This window comes from Agelaius phoeniceus, chromosome 5, assembly GCF_051311805.1.
Source record: "Agelaius phoeniceus isolate bAgePho1 chromosome 5, bAgePho1.hap1, whole genome shotgun sequence".
NCBI lineage: Eukaryota > Metazoa > Chordata > Aves > Passeriformes > Icteridae > Agelaius > Agelaius phoeniceus.
The window spans coordinates 61,426,338-61,452,216 of NC_135269.1; the positions used below are offsets into that span (position 1 = coordinate 61,426,338).

The following is a 25,879-nucleotide window of genomic DNA, read 5'->3' on the forward strand; positions in this document are numbered from 1 at the left end:
TTCTCTCCTTTGCCCCCCATCAGCAGCTGCAGGGAGCTGAGACATCCTTGTGCCTTTTTTATCACAAATCAGTGTGAGCCATCTCAGCATGGAGCTCTCCTTTTCCTGCCACCTTCAGCAAATTTGCTTTTCACTTGTTTTATCTTGTTACTGAAGATCAGTTGGTAAATTTAGGAAAATGTGTGAGGAGATTGGTGGAAATTGGTTCCACTTCCAAGCTGTCATCAGCACCTTTGAGAACAGCGTAATTATGAACAGATTTAATTAATTCCTGCAGCTGTTTCTGGAGAGGTCACAGTGGGCTATAGTGTACTTTGTGTCACAGATCCTTCTGAATGAAGTTCTGATAAGGCAGAGATGTGTGCACAAAGATCTCAGCACTGTTCAGGTCAGTTAAATATGATACAAAATTCTCAAAAGGGAAATGCTTTTGTCCAAGTTCCCCTGTAAGGACAAGGAGCTTGGAAAGCTGAGCAGTTCTGTCTGGCTGTGTGTGACTTCTGTATGACACCAGCAAGAAGCATCTGCTTCAGCTTTCCAAATAATTTATTTCAAGGTTGGTAAACCTTTAAAAAAAAAAAAAAGCCAAACCCACAACCCAAACTGATATTGCTGATCTTTTCCTATTGAATTAGAGGCAACAATTACAAGGAGATTTGTAAGGACTGTGTGTGATTCTAGTTAATTAGAGATGCCAAACTTTCTGATAATTGTTACATCTGTGGAAGAGAAGGGCTTTATTAAGGGGGCAGAGTCACCATTCATGGCCTATCTTGCTAATAATACACCAAGTTCCAGTGAAGCCAGTTCTTACTCTTCCATCTTTTGTTCTATGTCATAACAATCAATTACCATTGTCAGCTGGGCTGAGGAAACCTGCTCTGCTCTCCTGAGCAGCATGGGGCTGTGCTGGCATCCTCTAAACAAGAGGGTTTCGAATTTTATTTTTCCAGAATCATCAGATGGAAAAGGACTGTGGCTGTTATTTTATGCTTGGTCCCATACCTACCACAGGTAAGTGTGTGTGTGTGTGTGCAGATAAAATCATCTTGTCTGAGGTGCTTGAATGCTTGTTACACACTTGTATCACTGCTTGCTAAGTGGCTCATCACAGTTTACCTGAATTGGAGGTAGGGCTTTAGATACTCTTCATACATTTTGAAAGCAGCCATAACAAGTACACAAGGTCTAGACTGCCTGCCATGGAGTGGCATTCCATTCCAGGCAGGGGCTCCGTGGCTTGGGTTCCCATTTGCAGAACAGAACCAAGTGGGACTTGCAGATCAAATCTGTTCTCCCCACCCCACACACAAAGCTGGACACACACCCAGCACCCTGTTCTCCCCACCCCACACACAAAGCTGGACACACACCCAGCACCCTGTTCTCTCCACCCCACACACAAAGCTGGACACACACCCAGCACCCTGTTCTCCCACCCCACACACAAAGCTGGACACACACCCAGCACCCTGTTCTCCCACCCCACACACAAAGCTGGACACACACCCAGCACCCTGTTCTCCCACCCCACACACACAAAGCTGGACACACACCCAGCACCCTGTTCTCCCACCCCACACACAAAGCTGGACACACACCCAGCACCCTGTTCTCTCCACCCCACACACAAAGCTGGACACACACCCAGCACCCTGTTCTCTCCACCCCACACATGGGTACCTGTGGCACCTGTGTGTGCTCACTCTCACAGCTGCTGTAGCCAGCAGGTCTCAGAGCCTGTTCTGACATTAGTGTACCCCTCCCCACAGCACATCCTCATCACAAGTGCCAATTTTTCTTGAAAAACCACTCAAGACTGAAGGAAGTCAGTGCTCCATGGGACCCTCACATGAATGGGCAAGAACTCTCAAACACAGAGCAAGATGAAGTATTTTTGAGAACTACACAATGCATAGCTACACCTCCAAACAACTGTTCCTGCTAGACACTCCCCATAAATGACCTGATGTGCATATCCTGGGGCTGGGTACATGGGTTTGCTTAGTAAAAGCCAATGATTTGTTATAAAAAGAAAGGGTTTATAAATATTTTTACTTTTTTTTAAAAACAGCTACTGTTTTGAATTCTTTTGTCTCTGTCTTTTCCTGGCTTCGCCTTTAGCAAGGTAGGACAGTCAACCATTCTGAAATAAATAAATATGACTTAAATTCATTTTATAGAGGATTTGTTACCTGATATTCTGAATTGAGATTAACTGCCTTGGAATGGAACATGTTTTCTTAGATAAAGCTCTTTCAGCAGCCTCCCACAATCTGGTTCCTCTGTGTTTTCACCCACATCTGTGTGATGAAACAGCAAGAGTAAATCCAAACACTTCAGGAAGACTTTTTTCCACAGATAGTACAGCTGAATGTACATACTTAAAATTTTACTAGTGAAACACTTGTCTAGGTATGTCCTGTTACCCTAGACTGTTTTTCATTCACTTGACATTCTTTTGTCTCTAGGAATGGATCAGTATTTTCAGTATGCATGTTAATAATGTCCCAGATGACTGCTACATTTGAATTTGGTGTTATTGTATCTCCTGGAAGAGCATTTTAGCCCACAAAATACACTTGTAGTTCCAGTTCTTCCCTCAAGTCCTATTGTTACCTGACAAAGGTCATTTCCTCACATCTGAGTTTGCCAGTGGTCCATGAAGCCAAGGCTTCACCCCCAAAAATTTCATATCCTCTGCTATTAAAGACTGTCTTGTTCAAGTAACACTTTGAGGCAGGTACAAATGCAGTATTTTATACTCACCCTGTATTTTCAGTCTCTTGCAGCACTGGTGATCTCTCACTTGGAAAAGAAATACCATTGTCTCCCTCTTCTCTGGATCTCAGGACTGCTGGCATAGCTCAGCTACCAACTGTGTTCCCTAAGGTTAACAAACTGGTTGGTTATGGGCTGTTACAGCAGCTTAGAAAACTGCTTATTTTTACACTGCTAATGGAATCTCACTGTCCAAAAAAAAAAAAAAAGGTGTTCCTTTTCTTGCTCTTATTTGACTGCTGTCAATTGTTACTGATTTTTAAAGCAAATTTAGCTCTGTATGGAAATTATTGTTAACTGGTTATTTCTTGACTTACAGGATAAGTAGCAGAAAATGTTAGTCCTCTTTCCTGGGGTTACTCAATGTGCTGGGTACTCTGGGTAGAACATTTGTGGTTTTTTTGACAAGGTCTTCTACCTGCACATGAAGAACCCATATCTTATTCCATGTAACAAGTATCAGCAATCATATTAGAACAGCTTATGTTGAACAAATACTTTTATTTACAAGAGCATATGTGAGTTTTAAAATAAAAAAAAAGAAACATGTCTACTTTCAGTCTTCAGTCTGCTTTAGCTTAAGTCTCCAGCTTGACTCATTTGGCTTTCTAGTTTGAAGATCAAATTTGTGGCAAAATGGTAATAATCTAGTAATTTGGTGCCAGTCCTGGCCCTGGAAAGCACCTGGCCTAGCCTAGTCTCTCCGTACATAGAAGATATTGTATCCCAGTTCCACCATGGCCCCCAGCAGCAGGGCCCAGAGGGGGATGAACACGTAGGCCAGTTTCATGGTGGTGAAGCGCTGCAGCTTGGCACACAGGGCCAGGCAGAAGGCCAATTTCAGCAGCATGGCAACGAGGTACCAGACTTTCTTCTTCATGTTCTGGGAGCCGTTGCGGGGGTCAAAGCCGGACTTGCAGCGCCCAGCCATTTTTACAATCAACATAACGAGAAGAATTGTGTCAAAGATCCACACTGGAATAAAAATGAGGAACCAGTTCCACGGTGCTTTCTCATCCAACTTCAGCACCAGCATGATGAGGAAGAGTAAGGTAAAAAGCCATGTCAGCAGCACTCTTTGCGCCAGGGACATTCTCATTTAAACAGCTTTGAGAGGAAGGCCTTCGCTGTCGGCAACAACCTAACAAACAAAAAGGGGAGGGGAGGCATCAAAAGATGGCTCTACACCACCACGAGGCATGTTCCATGAAGGAGACCAATTCCTTGCTCTTGCTTTCCCACTGCTAGCCTCACCCACATACTGCTTCCCAGCACTTTCATGATTAGCATGCTCAGCTGAGCAGGGTTTGCTCCAGTCCACCATTCCCTTGGAGTGCCTTAAGTCAGCTGTGTAAGTGCCTTCATCTCAATCTGTTCAGTGAAACAAACTGTACTTTAATCCTAAACAAGCTGTCAGACTCATTTAGGATTTCTGAAAGCTAAGAATATGTTCAGATCCATTTTCCACCAGTACTGAGGCACTCAGAGCTAACACTTGAAAACAAAACAAAACAGTTCTGTCTCTGTAACAAAATAACCACAGTAAAACCTGAACCAGCACGAAGAGCCCAAAAACCCTCGCAGGGATCCTGCAGTTTGAGAGCTGCAGCTGAACTGATCTGGCTCACACTGAGCACTGCCCAGCTTTCTGTCAGCCAGCAATCTTGAAATGACTAAAAGCTACAGATAAGGTTTGCTTCTTGGCAGGTATCTCAAGTATTTCAGACACTGGCTGACAGGTTTATTGGCTGGGTAGGATATTGAAATTTCTCTGTAGTCATGACAAAAGAAAAACAAGATAAATGCATCTGCTGCTGCAGTCATGAAAGTGAAGTTTTTATCTTCCTAACTGGATAGTTTTTACCACTGCATCTGCCAAAAGCCTTTCACTACAGGTGTAAAAAGCAGAAGTGTGAAAAGTAAAAAGCAGGACTGTGATCTTCCTCTAGATTTCATGCTACAAAAATGACTAATTTTCACCTGTGAAATGGTGCTGAAATATGTATTTTAACTATTTCAAAAATTTGAGTTAAAATTTTTACTAATTTCCTTTAAAACACAAATAATCTTTCACCTGAAATAAGAAAATGAGCTTTGATTTGTTCCAGACTAGAAAAAATATTTGAATGACTGGAAGTGTGATGTTGTATTCTGAAGCAGTGAATGCTGAGCACCAGATGCTGAGGGAAGGACAAGAGCTGCTGCCCCTCTGTGCCCAGGAGCTGCTGCTGCTGCTTCCTGTGAGTTATTACCACAGCACACCACATCACCTGACTGTGGCTGCTGAACTCACCCAGCAAGCACAAATGCACAAATCTACTGCCACCCGGTTTTTTTTAGAACTGGAATAGTTTTTTGCCAGATTAGGAAGTTGAACAAATTCTGTGCTCAGATAAGATTTGCTGCTGGAAGGAGGGAAATAAAAGTTGCTGTCTCAACTGGTTATGAGATGACCTACTATTTTACAGTGAGGGGATAACCATTTTGTCCATCACTAAAATTATCCTACAGTTTAAATCTGCATCTTCTGATACACAGTTCAACAAACAGATCTACTACTTTGTTCAGTCTGGGTTTGAAGTTTGAATGGATTTGATTCAGTGGATTGGATTTAGAAAGATTTCTTGTAAGAAGATCCAGTTTTGCCTAAAATAATCTAAGCTGGAGTTGCAGTCAGTGTGTCCCCTCCTTGTTTTGGGGCTGACACTTGTGTCCAAGTCAGGCCAGTTCCCTGAGCTGAACTAGAAAAAAAAGAGGAAGTTTAAAGTAGGATTTTGTAGTTTTGCTTTTCACAGTCTGAGTTCTGCTCAGATCACCAAAGGGTCTGGTCAAAGGCAGTTCCTGACAGAGTGGAACCAAGACCCCCCCACCCTTCTCTTTGCTGGGGAAGAGGGGAAGCTCAGAAGCAGCAGCCAAGTTAAGGGGACAAAAAAATTGGAGGAGGTTTAGATAGCATTGTTTTGCTCTTGTTACAGAAACAAACCTAAACCAGCTGGCAGGGGATTGCAGAACAATTACTATGTCTGGCCTAAAGCATTTACAGTATTTTGAAAACACTTGCAATATTCTCAAGTGCAAGTCTGTGGCTAAAGTGAGGAGTCATGGTCTGAAATGAAGTTTCAACATTCTTTTCATGAGAATGTTTTTCAAAACCAGTTCTGGAAATCAATGCTACAAACACTACAAGAAGGGCACTCTCTTATTAGCAAACTGGAGAAAGCAGAAACCAAAGAGAAACAGACTGGAAACTTGGGTCTGAAAGGAAAAAAGAAACTCAACACTCTTAGAAGTATCAGGTTATCAGACAGATACTCAAAGAAGGTGCTATCACCTGTCTCTAGAGGAAACACAAAGCTACTGAAGATGTATTACATGGGGCTACTCAATTTGAAGGTTGTTCAACTGAAAATACTTTCAGTTTGCTAAGAACCACTGGAAAACACAGGCAGAAAATTCAGCATGGGAAGAAGTTACACTGCCTTTCTCTGACCTAACAGACATTCCTGCCAGATTGGGCAGGACTGCAAGAATCCAGTCAGTTTTAGAGGCATTTTGAGATGAAAACACAAGAAAATCCAAGTGTACTTTTGAGATCTTAAGAGTCCAATTAAAGAAACCTACCAGATTTTGAAGGCTGAGAGCTGGATATAGAGCTGACATAACAATGAAGGGTTTGATTACATGGAGCATTTGATTCTCTCATAGTGAAACAAAGATGATGGGCAGATTCTCTGCTGGAGCCCAGCTATCCCAGCAAGCTGGGTGACACTGGGAAAAGGATGCAGCTGTGCTACAGGTCTGGACTGGCTCTTCAGTGAGAACACAGTGAAAACAGAAAAGCTCCTGACTCCTATTAAAGGACCAACATAATTAGAGAGTGAATATTTTCAGTGAGCAGAAACTATCCAAGGAGCATCACTGACCTTGGTGGGATGATCTGCATAACGAGGATATTATGAGAGCTAACACTGTCCTGTTTAAGAGAAAAAATAAAGAGGGCAACTCACACATGACAGTCAGCTCAGTAGTAATAACATGAACCTACATATTTAGATTTAAAGCGTGAGCATCGCCTAAAAAAGTCCTGAAATTCGTATTATGGTGAAGCCATATTAAACAGAACCCCAGTTCCATTACATACCTTTTTAGAGCCTACTCCGATCCTATAGGTAAGTTAACACTTCGAAAGAAATACTGCGGTAGGCCCGGCTTAAAACCCCAATTAAACACAGCTTTGTATTCACAAACTCGGCCCCTCCCTCGGCCCCACGGCCTTGTCCCGCCAGGCCCCGCTTCCCCGGCCGTGCCGGCGGTCCCGGAGGCGGGAGCCCCCCTCGCTGCCCGTCACCTACCGCAGATCCCGGCGCATCCCCCGGTCCGCGGGGCCCGCGCTCAGCTGAGGGGGCGCGGGGCCCTCCCCGCCCGCTCCGCCTCAGGGAACCGCCCGCCTCCCTCCCCCGCCCCGCGCTTGCTGTTGGCCAGCGGGGGCGCGCGTCCTGCCGCCCTCCATTCTCATTGGGCTATGGCGACGTCGCTCATGTTAATCCCGCCTTCCTAGTCCGGCCGTCGGTGACGCCCCTCGAGCCCGGGCCGCCCATCCCGCCTGGCGGCGGGTCAGCCTGGAGCCCCGCCCCCGCTGCCGATTGGTGTAAAGGGCTGTCTGTCACAGCGGCCCCGCCTCCGCTTCGCCGCCTGTCCGTCAAGCGCAGCCCTGCCTTTCCCGCGCTCTCGTTGGGCTGTGCCGCTGCCAGTCACGGCTCGGCCCCGCCCCCGGAGGCGGAGGGGCCGCCATTGGCTGCTGGCCCCCGCTGGCCCCGCCCCGGCCCGGCGGCGCGCGCGGGTGGCGCGCTGTTGCTGCCGCCGCTGGCGCCTGGACGCGCGCGCCGCTCCCCCCCTTCGCGCTTCCCCCGCCAGCTGTTGCCTCGCGCGCGCCTTCCCGCCGCCGCCTCGCGCTCCCGCCGCCGTTGCGTGCGGCGCGCGCTGCCCCGCGGCACCGGCGAACGGTGAGATGGCGGCGGGGGGGGTCCGGCACACGGGGGGGGCTCCGGCACACGGGGGCGTCTCCGTCCTGCCGGGGCAGAGCGGGGGGGAGAACCGGGGCGCCGAGTTCCCCGCGCGGCTGGGGAAGGGGCCGACCGCGGCGCGGGGGGCCGGCCGGGGCGAGGCGGCGGTGCCCTCTCGGCGCTCGGGGACAGCGCGGCGGAGGCGCGGGGCGGGCATCACCGGCGGGGCTGCCGCGGCTACCCTGGCCGGGCGGCGGGAGCGGGGCGGCTGCCGCCCCCCAGCTCCCCCGGGGCAGCTCCTGCCGGGGCACGGGCGGGCGGTCGCGGCCTCCGCGGCGCCGCGGTTCCCACCGGCGGGAGCCGGCGCCGCTGGGGCGGGGGTCCGAGCGCGGCTCCGGGCGGCCCCTGCCCGCAACGCCGCGGAGCCGCATCGGGGCCGGCCGGGCAGCGGCCGCGCCGTCCCGGAGCCGTCGGTGTCCGGGCTGCCGTGTCCTCCGGTGCGGGCGGAGATGTGCCGGTACGGTCCGGGGCCCTTGCCGTGCTCGGGGCAATGCCTGCCCGCTCCGGCTCTGCTGTGAGGCTCCTGCCTCCACTGAGCTGCTTGAGCGTACCGAGAGCTGCCTCCGTGCCTGTGTCAGGTGATAGAACGATAGAGCGTCTTTTCTGCTTCCCTTCAGAGCTCCTGAATTTCGGCATCTTCATGTTCGTCTCTGACCTCGTCTCGTGTCTCTTGTGTTTTACATGCGTTTATGCTTTCTTTTGCTTTACCCTTTTTTTTTTCCTCTTTTCCACCCTTAGACAGTGGCAACCTGACTGCAGTTTATCCTTGGTTTTCCGTTTGGGAATCAAAATATTAGGGAACTTCTCATCACTCAATGCTGTCGTATTTTTTGGTGTTTTATTTGCTGTCTTTTCTGTGAGAAGCAAAGGAGCTGAGGAAAATGTATCCCACAGTACTAGAAGCGTGCAGGTGTTTGTTACTTTTACTTCTGTTTCTCATAGCCTAGCCTCTAAGTGTGTGCTACTATCAGATCTATCAGATTCAGTGAAACTTTGAGTCCATGGTGTTAAGCTCTGTACCTGGTATTTTGCCTTTTACTGCTTTTACGTGTTACTGGTCACTTGAAAAGCAACGCTGCCGAGTCTTGCATTTTGTTCCAAATTTGCCAGTGTCTTATCCATCTGTCATATAATTAAATGGAAAAAGTAATTAATTGGAAAACCTGACTTGTTGAAAGTACTTTAATTAATGTTCTGAAATTCTTTGTGATGAAGTGTTCCTACAGAAAATACAGCTTGCCTTACAGTTTGGAGACACGACTTCTCTAATAGGAATGAGACTAGGGATGGTGTGTCATCAGTAATTTGTCTGCTTATATCTTCCTGTTGATGATGTTAAACAGATGGTGGTATCTGTTTTATCAGGGAGAAGTGCATCACTTGAAATAACCTGTTAATCCTAGTAAGTGAATCCTAATATCTTCAGCTGCACTTGGAGTGGTCAGTAAGCAGCAGAAGGATGTATTTCTGTATTTCTGTTACATACATTAGTGCTTGGCATCAGACTTTGTTTCCCTGAGGTTAAGAGGCTAAAAGTGTTTTGTGCATAAATCTCTGGGTTATAAATAGCTGTATGCATCTGGCTATTTTTGTAGCTCTGAAGTTTTGGTGATCTTCTTTGGTTTGCCTCTTTGCTTGTGACTCCCTGGAAAGGATAATCCTTTCCTCAGAAGTCTTATTTCTGTTCCACTAAGGTGTTTATGAATGTATGTATGCACATCACCTTGATGGACTCCATTGTACAATATTTGCCAGCAACTTTCATTTCTGAAGGTGAAGGTTGAGAGCAGTGCTTGGAACTTGTGTATTTAAGATCCCAATCCGTGTTTGAAGTGGAATATTTGTGCAGTTACACATTCTGTTGCTATGTTTTACTGCCAATGTATGTTTTTATTCTGGATATAAATATTACAAAGGATAAAACATGAGCCTGAGTCACCAGAAAAAGAATTCGGAAACCAGAATTTGGAAACCTAGTTGGTTTAATTCAATGTTTGCACAATAATTTTTTCCCCTTGCGCTGTGTGGAACGTGACATACAAATAAGTTGTTGGTAATTGTTGGGAACTCCATGGAGAATTTCAAGTATTCTGGGTTTATCCCAAAGCAGAGTTAGCTCAGCTTGTCTCAAAAAGTTGATCCCGGCTGTATCCATAGCTGCCGGGCATTGGTGTGAATTCTGGGAGAAACCAAAGTCCTGTCGGTTTTGAAAGGGGAAGCAGTATTGGTGTGTTTTAGAGGGGGGACAGAGGTGTGTTAAAGAATTCCAGTCAGCCTGGTTTGAGGCAGCTGACCAGGCAGTGAGGGGTGGAATGCTGCTGGAGTTGAACAATGCTGTTCCTGTCGCAGCTGGCAGGGGTCACTGGAAAGCAGTGGACTTTATTTTTTTCCTAATTCTCCAAAGTTACGTGTACTGTCTTCCTTGGCTTTTTCTATATATCTATCTTTACTTATTTCTAGTAGAAATACTGTTGAAGAATTTTTTTGTCTTTTCTCAGGATCCCTGTGAGTGAGAATGATACCAGTCAGAGATTGGGAGTTGGGTTTTCTTTTGTCTGTGAGGAAGTTCTTTTCATAGTAAACAGTGTTGTTTATGGATTCATCATCAGACAGTTTATGTGGATTTTTAGCAAGACACTTATTAAGGCACAAAGCTTGTACAATTGCTTCCTTTGTCTGTCTTCTCCCATTTGAGTCACTTCTTACTCAGATGATGAAACCAAAGTTAATGGCAACTGAAAGACATTACCTACCTACACTGTGACAAATTTTTATAAAACTTTTGATAGGTAGTGCCCCAAATTAATATTCCTACCCAAAAAGGGCAGTCATAATCGAGTCCCTCCCTTCTCCAAGAAGTGAGCAATTGTTGGGCAGTCTATGTGCTAAGCTCTGAGCCATCAGCACTAGCCTACTTTGACTGGCCCAGCCAAGCACTTGGGATGGTTGTTATGATGGGTGGGGGGCAGGAAAAATATTTTGGGTGGTGACAATGGTAAGAGCAGGCAGCCTTAATTGCTTCTGCCCACAGAGCAAGGTAGGCCTGTTTTTTTCTCTAATGTTTTTTTGTTTTGTGAAGGAAACAAAACAAAACTCTTGGGGTACCTATAGAGGTAGTGCTGTGTCTTCCTGTTTGAGGATCATTGATCACCACTTACTCAAAGATATGTGGTGGTGTGAAAATAACAGACTTTAAAAGCTTTTAATATCATGTTTTCTCCCTTGAATTTACTGTTCTGTTATTTATAAAGGTCCTTCTTGATGGGTGCAGAGGAGGAAATGGTTAACTCTTTGAAGAAATTATGTTAGAATTTTTAAGAAGAACCCAAAGAGCTTAATAAATTGTCACAGTGGAAAAAAGGGTTAATTCTGATTGGAGTGATAATGTATTGCTGTGTAATGTTTGGATATGCTCTACTTGTAATCATAGAATAATTTAGCAAAGGGTCATTGGAGGTCATCAGTCTGGTCCAGCCCCATCTCAGAGCAGCTTCAAAGTTAGAGCAAACACGTATACATACAGAGAGACAGCCATTGTGTTGTCAGGAAATTTAGAAATACAGCTTGTGTTTGTGGTGGGCTTTTTTTTTTTTTTTTTTTTTTTTAGTTGAAGGAGAGGATATCAGGGAGTTCCTAGAACTATTCTCTTATTTTTTAATTTATGCATGTGAATGGGATTTTTTCCAAATTTGTTTCCGCTGGGAATACATGTAATGTTCAGTATTTAATTCTTTGCTCATTTGAGGTGATCTTGGTAGATGTTCTCCAAAGAGCCTAGATGGCTTTCTGGAATGAGTCCAAGCTTTGGACTCCTATTTGCAAATAAGTTGTGGTTTCTGTTCTTAAAAAATAAAATACAACTGCAGAGTGGGAGAAGAAATGAAAGCAGTATCACATCAAACGTGAAATCGTGCAAGCCTCGCGTTTTGGAAGTTGGCCAGCGCCAGATGCTTTTGGGGTTTAGGTGGTTGGCAGATGCTGCCTTGGCACTGAACACCCTTGGTGTTGATGTGTCCAAGGGACAGTTTGTTCTGTGTGTGGCTCATGCTCTCCTTGGTGTTGGCTTCTGGCCGTCCTGCAGTCGGGTTCAGGGCAGTGTTTGCATGGCCCAGCACAGCCCAGTGATCTCTTTGGATGCTTTCTTGCATCCTGGGTTATGAAGCTTGAGATTCCCTCAGCTGTGTGTTTATTTTTTTCCCCTTATTATTATTGTTATTGTGTGTTTAAATAGCTACTTTCTTTTTGAATGGCAGTAAAATCTTGGCTTCAGTGACTTCCTGTGGCAGTGAGTCTAACAGTCTACTTATGTGTTGTAATATAATATTTCCCTGTTAAAAATTTGGCTTTGCTATCCTCTCAGCTTAGTTAATAAATGAAGTTGCCTGTATCACTGGGAAGCTGTTGTTTTCTTGACTTTATTTTCTGTTTTTCTATTGAAGTCTCATTTAATTTATTATAATGCCTTATTTTTCTGTTCATGGTTGCCTGTTTCAATAGGAGAGTCTTTCAAGTTGTTGGTAATTCATAGCCCTTCTCAGAACCCCTCCCCCAGTATTTTATTATTCTTCTCCCAATAAAGTAGGTGTATTTCAAATCAGATTGCACAGCTGATGAACAGAGCTGTACTGTAGTGTTTTCCTTTTCATCCCCCTTTTATTCAGGTCTCCCTGCTCTTCTGACTGTATTATACTGGATGGCAGAAGTCCCGGAGCTGCTGAAGTTCCTTTCTGGATTTGAGATATCATTTCTTAAGGCTTTTAGTGGTGTTCATAGTTCACTCCCCCTGCCTTCCATTACAGATAACATTGACATGGTTGATACTGAATTCCATTTATTTTGCCTTTTCATTGTTAAAATTTATGCATATTCTTAAGCTTTGCTAGTTTGAGATTGTCATCTAGAAACGTTACTGCTTCAGGTTTTCTTTTTTTCTTTGCAGTATAAAAGATAAATATAGTGAGCACTGCTGAACCTTTTAACAGAACTTAAAATTTGGAATAATAGGACAGGGTTCAGTTCACTCTATTTCAGAACTTAATTTAGGCAGTACTTCACAAAAATGCTATTCTACTGGTCCAGATAGGAGAAGGAGAGGGGAAATAGCCCTAATAAATTGAGATTACTGTGTTAATGGTGCTTGAGGAAGCTCATGGGGAGAGATGCAGAGTGCTCAAGCTGGCTGTGGTCAGAGCTGTTTGTGCCATTTGTACTGGAAATTCACTCTGCAGGGGTGAATCCTTGAGAGCTGCTCGTGGGCTCAGCAAGGGCAGCCAGAGCCTGGGTGTCCTGTGTGATGGCTCTGGGGCTGGCAGCTGGTCACTAAGGACAGTGTCCTGTGCTGATACTGGTTTAGAGTGCTTAAAACCCTTGTGCAGCCTTACAGGGCATCCTGACCTCTGCCATCAGTTGTGTGGATGTGTCTTTAGGAAGAGATTTGTCTGCTTGAAGTTCCTTCTTTAGAGCTCTGGGAGCTAGCAGCAATGTGGGGCATCTCTGCCCTTACCTGCCAGGCCCTGATAAGCAATGACATGTGTGTTCATCTCTCTAGTAAAAGTCAGATGGTTGGAAAACTTACCTGGAATTTGCCATTTCTGGATGCTCTCATCCTTGAACAAGGGAGTCACAGACACATGTGTGCTGGATGAGGCCCTGAATGTCTGTCTCTGTCACTGCTGTGTGCTAAAACTAGTGAAAACTAGTGGAACATAGAGACACCAGGCTAGGAAAATTCAGTCTGTTTGGTTTCAGGATTAGGATGGTTCTGCATGAAGGAGATTGGGGATTTGTGTGCAGTTGGCCTTGGACTGGCACTGAATGGAAGAGCTGCAGGCCAGTGGTCTGTGATCCAAGGAGCTTCTGGGCACCAGTATCAATAGGTGATCCATAGCCTGCTCTATGCAGACTGGATCCTGCTGTTAATCTTCATTATCCAATTAGCTGATTGCAGTGAAGAATGTTGATTCCATGTTTTGTTCAGTCTTTTGGCTGGTTTTAATCTGTGGCAATGTTTGCTTTTCATAGATAACAGACCCTTTGGAAGCCTTTTGACATCTTTCCAAAGGTTCTTTGAAAGTCCACATATGTTCTACCACTTGCTCTTGTCTATCAGTTACTTTGACATGTCCAGAAATACTGATAGACTGAGACATGATCTTCCTGTGTAGAAACTGCTGATTAGACCCTATCAGATAGGCTTTCAGGTATAATGGTGTTCCATTTTTAATGATTGTTTTGAGGACCTTGCCAGATACACATGTAAGGCTTGTTACTCTGCAATTCCTTGCTTGGATCACTCCAGAGACCTTTTTTTTTTTTAATAATTTAAAAATTCATGCTCAGCATTTTCAACTCTGTTCCTACAGAACAGTGGCTGTTATAAGAGGCAGCAGCTTTTTCCGACAGCTCAGCCACTTCATGCCTCAGCTGCTTCAAAAACTTGCTGGATAACTATTTGTGGAACATGATGCAAACTTGGTGATTTAGGAGTGGTTTTCAGCTTCCTGACTGTAGTCATCAAGAAGCCACAACTTTGCTGTGCAGTGCCTGGTGACAGATAAACATGTCTTCCTAAACACACGTCAGTATTTCCAGTGAGCAAGATTTATTATTGCCTTAGGAATCTCAAGAAAGAAGAAAGGCATTTTATTTCAAGGTGGTGACTATATTTGTTTGGAGGGTTTTTTTTTCAAATATTGTTAGGGCAGATATATATATATATATATATATATATATATATATATATATATAAACAAAACTTGGTGTTTATAGAAATTCTGTTCTTTAATAAAGTTGTTACAGTTGTAAGAGCAGATGTGTACATGCAATGTTTCAGGGATTTCTCAGTATAAGGTTGCCAATGTTTAATGGGATATGTATGTGTGTGCGTGTAGTATTCAGTACAAAAAACAGGAATAGAAAGAACTTCAGATTGACCATGTGCTGGTTTTTTTTTTTTTTTTTTTAAAGATGCAGCATTTACAGAAATGGCTTGTAGATCCAGTGTGCTGACAGCAATTACTGTATTTGGTGAGAATTTTGAAACTGAAACCTCTTATAGTAGATAAGAAGCAAAATTAACTTGAGTATAGTTCACTTTAAGGGTTTGGACTCTCCTCTACTCTATTGATCAGCAGAATATGTTTAAATATTGGAAGCTTTTTGCTAATTGATAAATACTGCAGCAGGCTCAAAAGTAAATTATGGGAGGTGTAGAATCTTGGACTTCTCAGTTCAGAGTCCTTCCCCCCTATTTTTATGAGTAAGGTATCAATGAGACTGTGTCAAGTTACTTCAAATGAAGTCATGAACCGGTTATGTAACAAAATTAGGAAAGTTGCACAGATCTTAAGGCAGAGATTCCAGAAATGTCTGCAGCAGTTGCAACAACTGCATGCAGTGTTCTTTTACCATAACCTGAAATAAATCTCAGAAATCCTGATAGTCAACATTTTGTTGCTGTTTCAGACAGTTGTGCAATTCACTGACAAAACAAGTATTCCTTGGGTGACAGTTATTTTGTGTGGCACTTCCTTGCTTCAGATATTGGTGGGTTTGCTGTGGGAGTGAGGATGGCTAGGTTGAGTCTGCTTCCCATCAGATTTTGAAGGCTGGCTCTCACTGCATGCTCTGTGCTGTGTCTGTGATGCCTTCCTGCTTGGCTGGTGAGTGATAAAGGGCATGAGCTTATAAGGAAATAGGCAGCAGCAGAAATAGGATCAGGTGCAGTGGTTTGTGGGCAGAATACTGGGGCCTGAGAAGAAGGCATCAGCCTTTCAGCATCTGACATCTCACTGGAGGCACAGGCAGGCCTGGCCTTGCTGCCAGATGTGTGTGTCTGTCATCATATATGGCATTTTTGGTACATCTCTGTTCAAGAGCAGGGTTTGATACACGGCAGCCAGCACAGTGATTGATGTCTTATTGTTGCTGCTGTTGGCTGATGAGAGAGGCCTTCTCAAACAAACTAAAACCTCCCAAAATAAACATTTAGGGATGTTAATTTTTTTTAATCAGTTGTTTGGGGGTGATTGCATTTTGGATTTTCAGGTTTTTTGTGGAGTTTTGAGGTTTTTTTGAGATGGAGTGAAGGGCAGAGTTTGAAAATTCACTCTCATGAGCAGCATCCTAGGAATGCTGGTAGCCAGTTTTAGCAGAGTTTTGGTCTTCCTTGGGGAAAGCAAGTATGTTAATTCCTTTTTATTTACAAACTATTATGACCTTGGGTTGCAAGACAACTTGGGGAGGCTCAGCAGGCATGGCAGGAGGAGTACTTTTCATGCTGGTTGCTGGATATCGTCCTTAAGTTAGCAGTGTCTGGGGTTTTCTTAATTTGACTTTTTTCCCTTCAGTTTTGACTGCTGCAGGTTTTCTTAAGGGTAGCTGGAAGGAACATGATAAAACCTCCACTGAAAGGTGTGAACCTAGGAGTGACAAGTTTCTCATTTGCTGGTATACAATTTGCAATTCTGAAATGCTGTTTTGAGAACAGTGATGCATAGATAAAGTACTTAAAAAGAACAGTGAGTGCATTGCTTAGTATTTGATGCTCTGTTTCAAAAAGGAGATGTAGGTTTAATGGTTTATGTGTAATGCACATGAAAAACAATGGTTCTTTTGGAGCATTGCTTTAAGGCTTTCATCCTGTTGTTTGTGGCAGAGGCAGAGCTCCCCTGGGTTTAAGTGGAGGAAGGAGAACTCCTGGTAAGTTTAGTGCTGTATCTGCAATACAGGGCTGCATGCCTCCCTTGGTTTGTTATGTCATGGCAGAAGCAGCTTTTCAGTCAACAGCAGATGCCCAACGTGACTGAGCTGTTTAATGGGCTCATTTAAACTTAAAGTATCAAATAATGTCAGCAATTTCATGTTAACTCGTATTTTGATGTTGAACCTAGAAAGTGAAGGGTTTTTCCTTTAATTTTTTAAAATCATTGTTTTCTAGCTGTGCACGAACAAGTTTAATGCTTTAAGAGAGTTTGTGTGATACAAATGTTGCAGTTAAATTAGTAGTTTAGGCCATAGTCTTTACTGTTCAGATTCATTGTCTTTTCTTACCCTACATGCTGGGAATCAGTGAAAGGACACCTGTGATTGTGAAACTGCAATATGGAGGATATAACATAATGGTAAAACAGTTCTAGCTTGGAAAGCAGTTGAAGAAACGAGGTTGTAGTATTCTCATTGCTTTGTATGACAACCTTTTAAAAGCTGCCTTTAATTTCCTGAAGGTACTAAAAAACAAGACTTTTTAAAAAACGTTTGAGACAAAAGCAACCTAAATTTTGCAGTTTTAATTCTGATGATGTATAGTGAACATGCAACTTCATTGCATCATCAGCCTATGATCATAATGAGCTGAGAAGGACACTCAGGTCTTGACTCAACAGCTGGATGGTATCCTGACCATTCAGGTTGGGATTGCTGTAAAGGGAACAGGTTCCTTGAAATACTGAGTGATTCACAGTGTTTACAGGCAAGGACAGCCTATGCATCCTTACTTGTGTTGTATTTTTAATTATGTCCTTTTGCTAGTTGATACTCCTTAGACTTGTATATTCTTTTAAAAAGCTATTTTTTTTTCTTTGTCACTATGGAAGAGCACAGTTTTATTCTTAACTTCTGTCAGTTCAGATTGCTTTAGACTGTTATTTAGGAATATATACATTTATGTCTGACTAAGGTCACCAAAGCCCTGTGGATATGAGTAAAATTTCTAAATATACTTTGAATTTATTTAAATCCTATCTTACTCAGTAAGCACTGCAGTACTGTGGGGCTTGAGCTCTTAGCTACCTGAAGGCATCTATATAGAGATTTCTGTGGCTTTTGAGAAACTGCTACTTTGATTGCAAGGTGTATTGTGTAATATGATTATGCCCTGAACTGGGAAATAGCTAAGCAACCCCACCTTTGAATAGGGATCACCAAAACTAGGTAGTCCTCTCTATTAAGCTTTAGGAAAGTAATGAAACTTTGATTAAAAAATATTACTAGTTATTCATAGCATTAACTGTGAGTTTGATGAAAATGTAACGAGAGCTCTGTTGATTGTTGCAGAGAGATTGTGATCAAGCTTTTATATTTGGATGCTCTGTCTAATCTTTGAAGTTGGGAGTATTTTTTGTGTTGCTTTGAAGTCTTCAGTTAGTTCAGATTAACTTAATCTTGCTGTAGTTACTCTGCAGAGGACATTGCTCAACTGAGTGCTGAAGCAGAAGGCTGGGTCCAGAGAGGATGAGGGGGAGCCAGGCAGCAGAACAGGCGCTGCTCTCTCTGCCTGCGTTTGTCTGTCAGCTGTTTTCACTTTGACCCAGTTGATCCTGGTGTGCTTTAGAGCCAGGCTTTTACAGGCTGACCTCAGGATCAAACATGAATGGCAGGGTAAGTTGAAATGAATATGCAGAGTTCTGACATTGCTAAAATACTTAGTCTCCAGTCTAAGGTGTTCAGTGAGCTCTGGGCAGATAGTCAGAGCCAGGACTGCAGCTGAAGTGTCTTGAGTTGTTTCCATCCATCCCTCACCCAGATAAGCTAGCTTCAGGCTGAGTCTATTAAACTCATAATGTCTCATTAAGGCCCCCAAAACCTAAAGACAAATTAAAAACCAAACCACAGACAAATCCCAGCTCCCCCAAGCAGAAACACAGAAATAATTAAATAAACTTTTTCACCTTTCATTATTGTAGTGTCTCAGAAACGGTTGTGTAGCTCTTGAAGAAAGCATGTGATATTTCCTAGTAGAGGTATTTTTAGTTAGCACACCAAACTGTTTTGAGACATCAGTCCCATGATTTTGTCATATTTACTTTTGTAAGTATAATCTTTGCATTTGTTTATGCAAATGTATATGCTAATAAGCTTTAAATGCCACCAGAATAGATTTATGGAGGATTTAATGCAGAGAGTTTCTTAAAAATATGAAAACCATGGATAATCTAAATAACAGGTTTGTTGATCAAAATCAAAGAAAGCCACTTCTTTATATTTGGTTTATAGTTTTGTGAGGTAATTGTTTCTTGAGGCAAAGGATTTTTGAGTGAATTAAAAAGCTACTGCAAACAAAGGTTACTGCCTTTAAAATGGTTGATCCACTTTTAGCCATATTCAGCACAGTTCAAGGTCTTGGATTAATGAGTTAATGTTTGGTTTCCTGAAAAATAATTGGCCTTGGAGAAGGACATCAAGTTAATGTAGCTGTTGAGGGAAAGGTTTCTGTCCAGGTTCAGCAGTTCTTTACTGCTGGTAGTGAGTTGTTCCAACCTTTGTCTCATCCTGTGATTAGGCTGGTAGGAAGTTGGGTATGTTGTATTTGAGAGGAGTGTTATTTAGGAGAAATGAGAAGGAGTTAAAGGTCTCCAAGATGAGGTCATGAAGGCAGGGAGGGTGTAAATGTGATCAGTACCTGTGTGGCCCCTTCCTGCACTGTGCCCCAAGTGTGATCAATATCTCAGTGCCCCCTTCCTGCACTGGTACCTGTTGTCACTGCTGTCACTGTGACTGTGTGATGTGGGTGGTGTGTGTGGAGGCCATGTGTGTGTGGGGAAGGGTTTTATGTCGCTTTTGAGTCCAATGGAGCAAAGCATTTTTAAAGTCAAGTTTAATTGAAGAGGTTTTCCAATAAGAAAGCAAGTCCTGTTGTAAGCTTTGTATGGGTGAGAATAGAAAGGTGACCAGTTCATGTGATATGTCAGATTATAGCAGTCTCTCTTGGACTCCTTCCTTTATGTGATAGTATTTTTATATTTATTGTGCCAATGGATTCTTGATAATTGATAGTTGCTCTTAGGAAAACAGACTGTTATCAGAAGCAAATGGATCAGAAACAATCACAGATGTTGACAGAGTCATGGCTGCTAGCTTTAACTGACTTGATGTGACTTACATGATATTTTCAACAGTGGAAAAATCGAGGTGTTTGCTTGCTCAGTCAGACTAATTGTCAGTGTTCTGACATTTCTGGAATTTTCAATGACTGTCTAAGCTCTCTGAGACATTTCTTTCTCGAGTTGTGATTTTATCTGAAGTTGTATAGAAGATACAGGAGTTGCACTGTTAGAAATCTTAAAAATAGGTTCATTTGGGAAACATGAATGTGTGTGGCATGAGGTCTCTTAGAAATCCTCAATCCATTTGTTGAAGATTTGTACTGTACTGTGTATGGTGCATGTCCAAACTAAAGGCACTATTATTTATATCTTTTAAGTAATGCACTCTATAAAACAGGAGTATGTCTAATGGACGTACTCCTTTTTTATACAGTGCATTACTTAAAAGATATAGGCAGAGAAGAATGAACAAACAAATGTCAGTGCAGAACTGAGTCTTTTGGAGGGTCATTTTTTAAATAAATAGAATCATACTGAGTTGGAAGGGAGCCATAAGGATCATCAAGTCCATCTCCCTGGCCTTGCACGGGACAGCCCCATGGCTGTGGCCCTCCATTGGGTGCTGTCTTACAGCTGAATGTCTTCTTGTGTTATGGTGCCCAGAACTGCCCCAGCCCTGGAGGTGAGGCCAGCCCAGTGCAGAGCAGAGTGGGCAATCCCCTGCCTTGCCTGGCTGGCCATGCTGTGCCTGATGTCACCAGCACAGGGTGGGCCCTCCTGGCTGCCAGGGCACTGCTGGCTCATGTTCTCATGAACCAGGACCCCAGGTTCTGCAGCTCCTCTCCAGCCTTTTGTTCCCAGGGGTTGTCCCAGGTGCAGAATGTGGCACTTTCCCTTGTGAGCTTCATATGGTTCATACCTGCTTTAAAGAAAAAACAACCCAAACCCTGAATTTTTTGGTGATGAATAATGTACAATAGTGTCATGAGTTGCTCTAATGCTTAGGTCTTTCATAAAGACACTCATTTTAATCTGTTGTACAGTTTTGGTTTCTATCCCATTTGTTGAATGTTGAATTTTTCTTTGCCTTTCATATCTGTGTAAAAGCTGTAAACAAATGTCTTTAAATCAATAAGTAGATCCCAAATAGTCTTTTATTACATAAACTCCCTACAGGTTAATCATTCTTGCTTCCTTTTAATAAAGAAATAAAAGGTATAATATTATTGTTGATACTGACAACTGAAGTGTAATTTTTTTACTCAGGATGGATCTTGGAAAATGCTTGATGTGTACTTTGGGGGCTAAGTCACTGCCATCCTTATGACATCCTTAACCATGTCCTTGCCATCAGTGAGGCCACACTCGGGGTGCTGGCTCCAGTTCTGGGCTTCCCAGTACAAGAGAGGCACAGATACACCTGAAGGCTTTTTAGTTTTTCTTCTTTTTTTCTTTTTTTTCCCCCTCTCTCTTAATGAACACTGGCTGACTGATTTACATGAAGGAAGACCGGAAAAATGCATTTCAAGATACAAATATTTTACATAAGCTGAAAGGTTGGATTTTGGTCTTTTTTTTCATGCTGATTACAGTGGCATCAAAGATTAACTAATGCTACTGCTATTTATTACCATTAAAACAACTATACCATTCTTTCCTGGTTTTCTCCTTTTGGCTTAGTTTTGGTCTACCATTTTCATGAGGGTGCTAGTTATGATTAGTGAAGTTCTAGCACTGATATTGTTTTCTTCTCCAAGTATATCTAATGGTGTGTATGAATTTTTCTTACATTTTTTAACAATTATTGCTGGACTTCAGAGTACTGTGTTGGGCCAATAACTATAGGTTGCTTAATTTATCAGGAAAAAAAAAACAAACTGCATGTAGTAAAGCACTTGTGAGGTTCCTGTGAGACAATGACAGATCACCTCTGTGCAGCCTGTGTGTTTTACTGGGAAGGAAGGACAAAACTGGGGCTTTTGATGTCCTGCAGCAGCAGATTTGTAGGTTTTTTTTTTGTTTGCCTAGAGGAGAAAGCCCAAAGTCTTAGTGAAATAGAGATGAGGCAATGTGTAAAGTAAATACAGCTGTTCTGTGATTTGCAGGTAACGGGAGTGTTTCTGCATTCCCTGCTTGGCCTTCCTAGGGAAGTGGAAGTAAAGTTCTGTCTCTTTCTGTTAACAGCCTAAAATGACTCTGTGAATTCAGTGGGATAAATGGCGTCCAAAGTAACTGATGCTATAGTTTGGTACCAGAAAAAGGTAAGATTTCTATTTGTTTTTATGGTGGCCTATTGTGTTTATGTGTTAATATAACAAATATAAAATACTTATGCATTACTTGTTAGCATTTTATGAGAGTGAATAGCTTGAAACTTTTCTTCCATAGGTAAATAAGTATTTTGTGACATGAAAGAGCTTTTAGTGTATAGCTAAGCCTATAGTCTTAAGTCTATAGCTTTTAGTCTGTAGTCTTCTAGCTGAAAACTCCTTACTCCCTTGGTTACCTGTGCTCTGCAAAAAACCAAATTTTGTATTCTCAGTAGAGTGTTAATTAATGTACAGGAGAATGTTGTTTCTATATCACAGAAAAGAATCCTTGTATTCAAGTAGAAAGTAAGAATTGAAACAAATTTTTTGTCAGTAACAAAAATCCTGTATAATACCAACCCAAAAGAGAGAGTCTTGGCTCTCTCTGGTGTAATTAGTTTCTGTGAGTTAGTGTTTTCCTTGGGTCTGTAGCTGTCATTTGGAGGGGGAACATCTTGTCCTTAAGCACATAATGCAGTGGTCTTCAAAACAGGAATTCTGGTTAGCTTCTAGCAAAGCAACAGTTACTTGCTAGAAATAAGGTAATACAGGTCTGCTTTGTTGAGGTCTTTATAACAGTGAATTAAATGTACAGTTGAAAGAGCCGAAAAATTAATTTTGCTGACTTAATTTATACCAATCATTCAATTATGTATTAAAAACTTGAAAATAATTCACAGTTTAATGATGAATTTTTGTTTGGTTTTTTTTACCATTTACTCTGATTTGGAAGATGACTTGTAAAAGTTCTAATGTAATGAAATTCAGTGCAGAATCTCATGGAAGGGGAAAGTGATGTTGATTTTACCTGCTTCCACTCATTCTCTCATACACTTAATTCACTAATTGCACAGAGATATCAGAGTACTGATATCCAAACAGCAAGCTGTGTTTGTATTTGGGCTGGCCAGGATCCCTCTGTGCAGTGCCAGAGATGCTGGGTGTCAGATCCTCGTCCTGTCTCTGAGGTTGCTTTTGTTGGTGGTGATGCAGTGTCCTTTGGACAGATCTTGCATGATATTCAGCTTTACATACAGATAGTCCTTTGATGCAAGAAGGAGCCTGCAGTCTCTGTAAATCTCAAGTGAAGTTCATGTTTGTTGTCTGGTTGGTTTTGTTTTTTTTTCAAATACATGTGTGTTTCCTGTTGGTCATACAGTAAAAGGAATGACACATTTGATATGCTTCAACTTTCCATCCTCCTGATGTTAGGAAAGCAGGATGAGTCACTGAGGTGTGCTTTTACAGAGGGCAGACCTTCTGATCTTGATATAAACCAGCCATTTATCAGTTTTACTTTTCCCAGAACATTGCTCCTAACAGGATTACTTGTTATCAGTACAGGTCATTCTTTTAACCCTTGTTCTTTTGTTTTTTTCCAGTGATTTTACACATGTCTCCATTTTCTTCATTCATAGTAAAACCAACATTTCTGTGGTTAATCTCTGTAGGCTTTTACAGAGATCTGCTTGGCCAGGAATTGCACAGTGCCTTTATGGCAAGGAGTTGTGGTGAGGTGGCTTTTGTTACAAGAGGAATAAGATCATGTATAATATAAACCAGATGCTGCTCTTCTCCCTGGTGTGAACAAAATTTAATTGCAATCCACACGTGGTCTGGGATCTGCCAAATGAGCAAGTTATGTTGCTTTAGTATGAGGAAGTGTAATGCTTTGAGACAAATGGCTGTATTGCAGAAAAGTTGCAGATGTTCATGTGAATTAGGCTGTGATTTCTTAGGTACCACAAATTCAGGGTTTTCCTGGATCTGGCTGGTAACCCCAAAGAGTTTTCTAGCTTTGTAGTGTGGTGTGTGTGATCTGTTCCTGGGAGTATCCCGACTCTTTCACCTTTGCCCTTGATTTTGCTTATTTATTTGTTTAAATCTCTTACATGGCACAGTATTTTTTTACCCATGGATTTGTTGTTTAAACCAAAGATTTCAGTTTGGGGAACAGAAAGAGTTGTCCTAGTGTTCAGTTGATTCCAGACTTTCTTTTTTGGTCCTTGCTTATGACATCAAGATACTGAACTGTAAGATCTGTTGTTTGCTTCCAGTTTTAAATTTCAATTTCAGTTTTTATTGTAGTTGTCAGAGTTGTCTCACTGGTTAGATCTGGTGACTCATTACACCTATAACTGGAATTGAAAGTGGGGAGAGATCAAAATGTAGTGCATTCCAGCAGTGGAAGTTTGTTTCTGGGGCAAGAGAGAACCAGGGTTGCAGTCAGTATTGATCAAATTGACATTACTCACCTCTTTGATGAAATGAGGAAAAATAAGCTGTTGTTCTGGGGAGGTGTTTTCAGATTAATAAATTGGTGTATGCCTTGAAAAAGAAAGTTCACTTCTGGTATTTCTAGTTATAGATGACTAAGAAGCATTTGAGTAGGTTGGTGCTGTGAAAGAAATACTGAGTAGATAATTTACTCCTTGTCTTTCTTAGTTTTCAGTTTTAATGTATTTTTAAATATATTTATTTCATGTGTCTCTCTGCTGAGTTTCCAAGGTCTGTTGGTTTCTCAAGAGACATTTTTATATCTCTTCAATGGAAAGAGTTAAGCAATTGAGCTCTTCCAACCCTACTTAAGGCAAGTTTTGCAAACAGCAAGTTTACTCATGACTCATACTATTGTCTGAAATTGAGCTCCTTACACCAGGATGATTTAGTAATACCCTTAATTGTTTAAAAGGTCAGACCTTTTATTATGTAAACATGTTTTTCTGTTTTGACAATGGATTTACTCTGCTTTTAGTGTACTGGAGCTCCTGATTACTGTCTCATAAAAATACAGTAATCAATTCTGAATTATTTTAAGTTTGATTGTAAGATTTCAGGGTGGTATTACAACAGCTTGTTATTTGAGATACAAGGTTGCAAGGACAGAGTTTTGGTGCTTCCAGTGTGTTTCCCAGCCAGTACAAATACTTTTTCAAGGCATGAAATACATTGACTCAGTAGACTAGATACAGGTTGACTCAGTAGAAATTAAAATAAAGGAAACGTCTGCCGTATTTCTTGGTGCTCTGGGGAGTGCAGTGCTGAGATATGTGTGACAAAGGCTTTGCCTGGCTTGTTCTCAGCCCTTGGAGCTGCCCTGCTTCTTGCAATAAAAGGGAGTGGCAGGAGTGTCTGCCTGGCTCTCTGGAAGGGTTCCAGACAGCTTCTCACATAGATGCATCGCTTGGTTAATATCCCTAGGATTAGGTGGATGTACCACAATACTGAAATTGCTTCAGCTTGGTAATTGAGTATTTTGTGGAGAAAGCCATCACAGTGTTTCCTGTGAAAAAAATCTGACACCCCACATTTATTGAAAACAATTTCAGTATCTGGTGGCATAACTTTTGTATGATACTGATACTATATATGTACTTGAAGTATTGCCTGAGTGACAGTAACTGATGTTAAAAATAATAAAGTTATGAATAATTTAACATATTGTTTCTATTGCTTGTAACTTTTTGCATTAATTTCTTAAAATACTTTCAAGCTTTACAGATGATAATAGAGGGAATTTTTGGTCTGGTTTCCCGTTTGGAGAAGATATGTAAATTTACCTTAACAACTTTCTGATTTTCAGTCCTTACAGAAGCCTTGATGCTAAAATGGGAAACTCCTTCTCCTGCAAAATTACCAACAAATTTGTACAATTATGTTGTTCCTTCTCTTGGGGATGGTTGTAGGAGAAGGCAGAATGAAACTTACTGAATTGAGGCTGAATCCTGCACCTGATTGCATATCATTTGACTCTGCCAGTGCAGCTCTCTGCTGCTCTGGGTGTCCCTTGGGTACATCTGTTAAAGGGGACAGTAAAACAAATCAGATGTTTTCTCTCTCATGGCTTTAAAGGGCAAAATTAGAGTTCTAATGGCATTGCTTTAAGATTTTAGTATTCAGTGTT

At 42.2% G+C, this 25,879-nt stretch overlaps 2 protein-coding genes across 3 annotated transcripts in view; one reads left to right on the top strand and one right to left on the bottom strand.

The window, feature by feature from the left end:
• Positions 1-3,262: 3,262 nt before the first annotated feature.
• On the bottom strand, positions 3,263-7,228 carry TMEM60 (transmembrane protein 60). 2 transcript variants are annotated; one of them, XM_077179131.1, is made up of 3 exons: positions 7,134-7,220; positions 6,705-6,754; positions 3,263-3,922 (listed from the first exon to the last, which is right to left on the bottom strand). In XM_077179131.1, exon 3 carries the CDS (start codon positions 3,878-3,880, stop codon positions 3,476-3,478), a length of 405 nt encoding a protein of 134 aa, XP_077035246.1. In that variant the 5' UTR covers positions 3,881-3,922; positions 6,705-6,754; positions 7,134-7,220; the 3' UTR covers positions 3,263-3,475. The 2 variants fall into 2 exon arrangements, with proteins under 2 accessions (XP_077035246.1, XP_054487732.1); XM_054631757.2 differs by lacking the exon at positions 6,705-6,754 and having other exon boundaries at positions 7,134-7,228.
• A 392-nt stretch (positions 7,229-7,620) lies between these two features.
• Positions 7,621-25,879, top strand: part of PHTF2 (putative homeodomain transcription factor 2) — a 63,581-nt gene continuing 45,322 nt past the window's right edge. Inside the window, exons 1-2 of the mRNA XM_077179130.1 lie at positions 7,621-7,784; positions 21,851-21,927. Coding sequence (XP_077035245.1) covers positions 21,883-21,927 — 45 coding nt within the window. The 5' untranslated portion in view covers positions 7,621-7,784; positions 21,851-21,882. The remainder of the gene's footprint in view (positions 7,785-21,850; positions 21,928-25,879) is intronic.

Excerpts from the sequence above, each read along its gene's own strand:
- TMEM60 (XM_054631757.2), bottom strand. The coding sequence starts at position 3,880 with ATGAGAATGTCCCTGGCGCAAAGAGTGCTGCTGACATGGCTTTTTACC.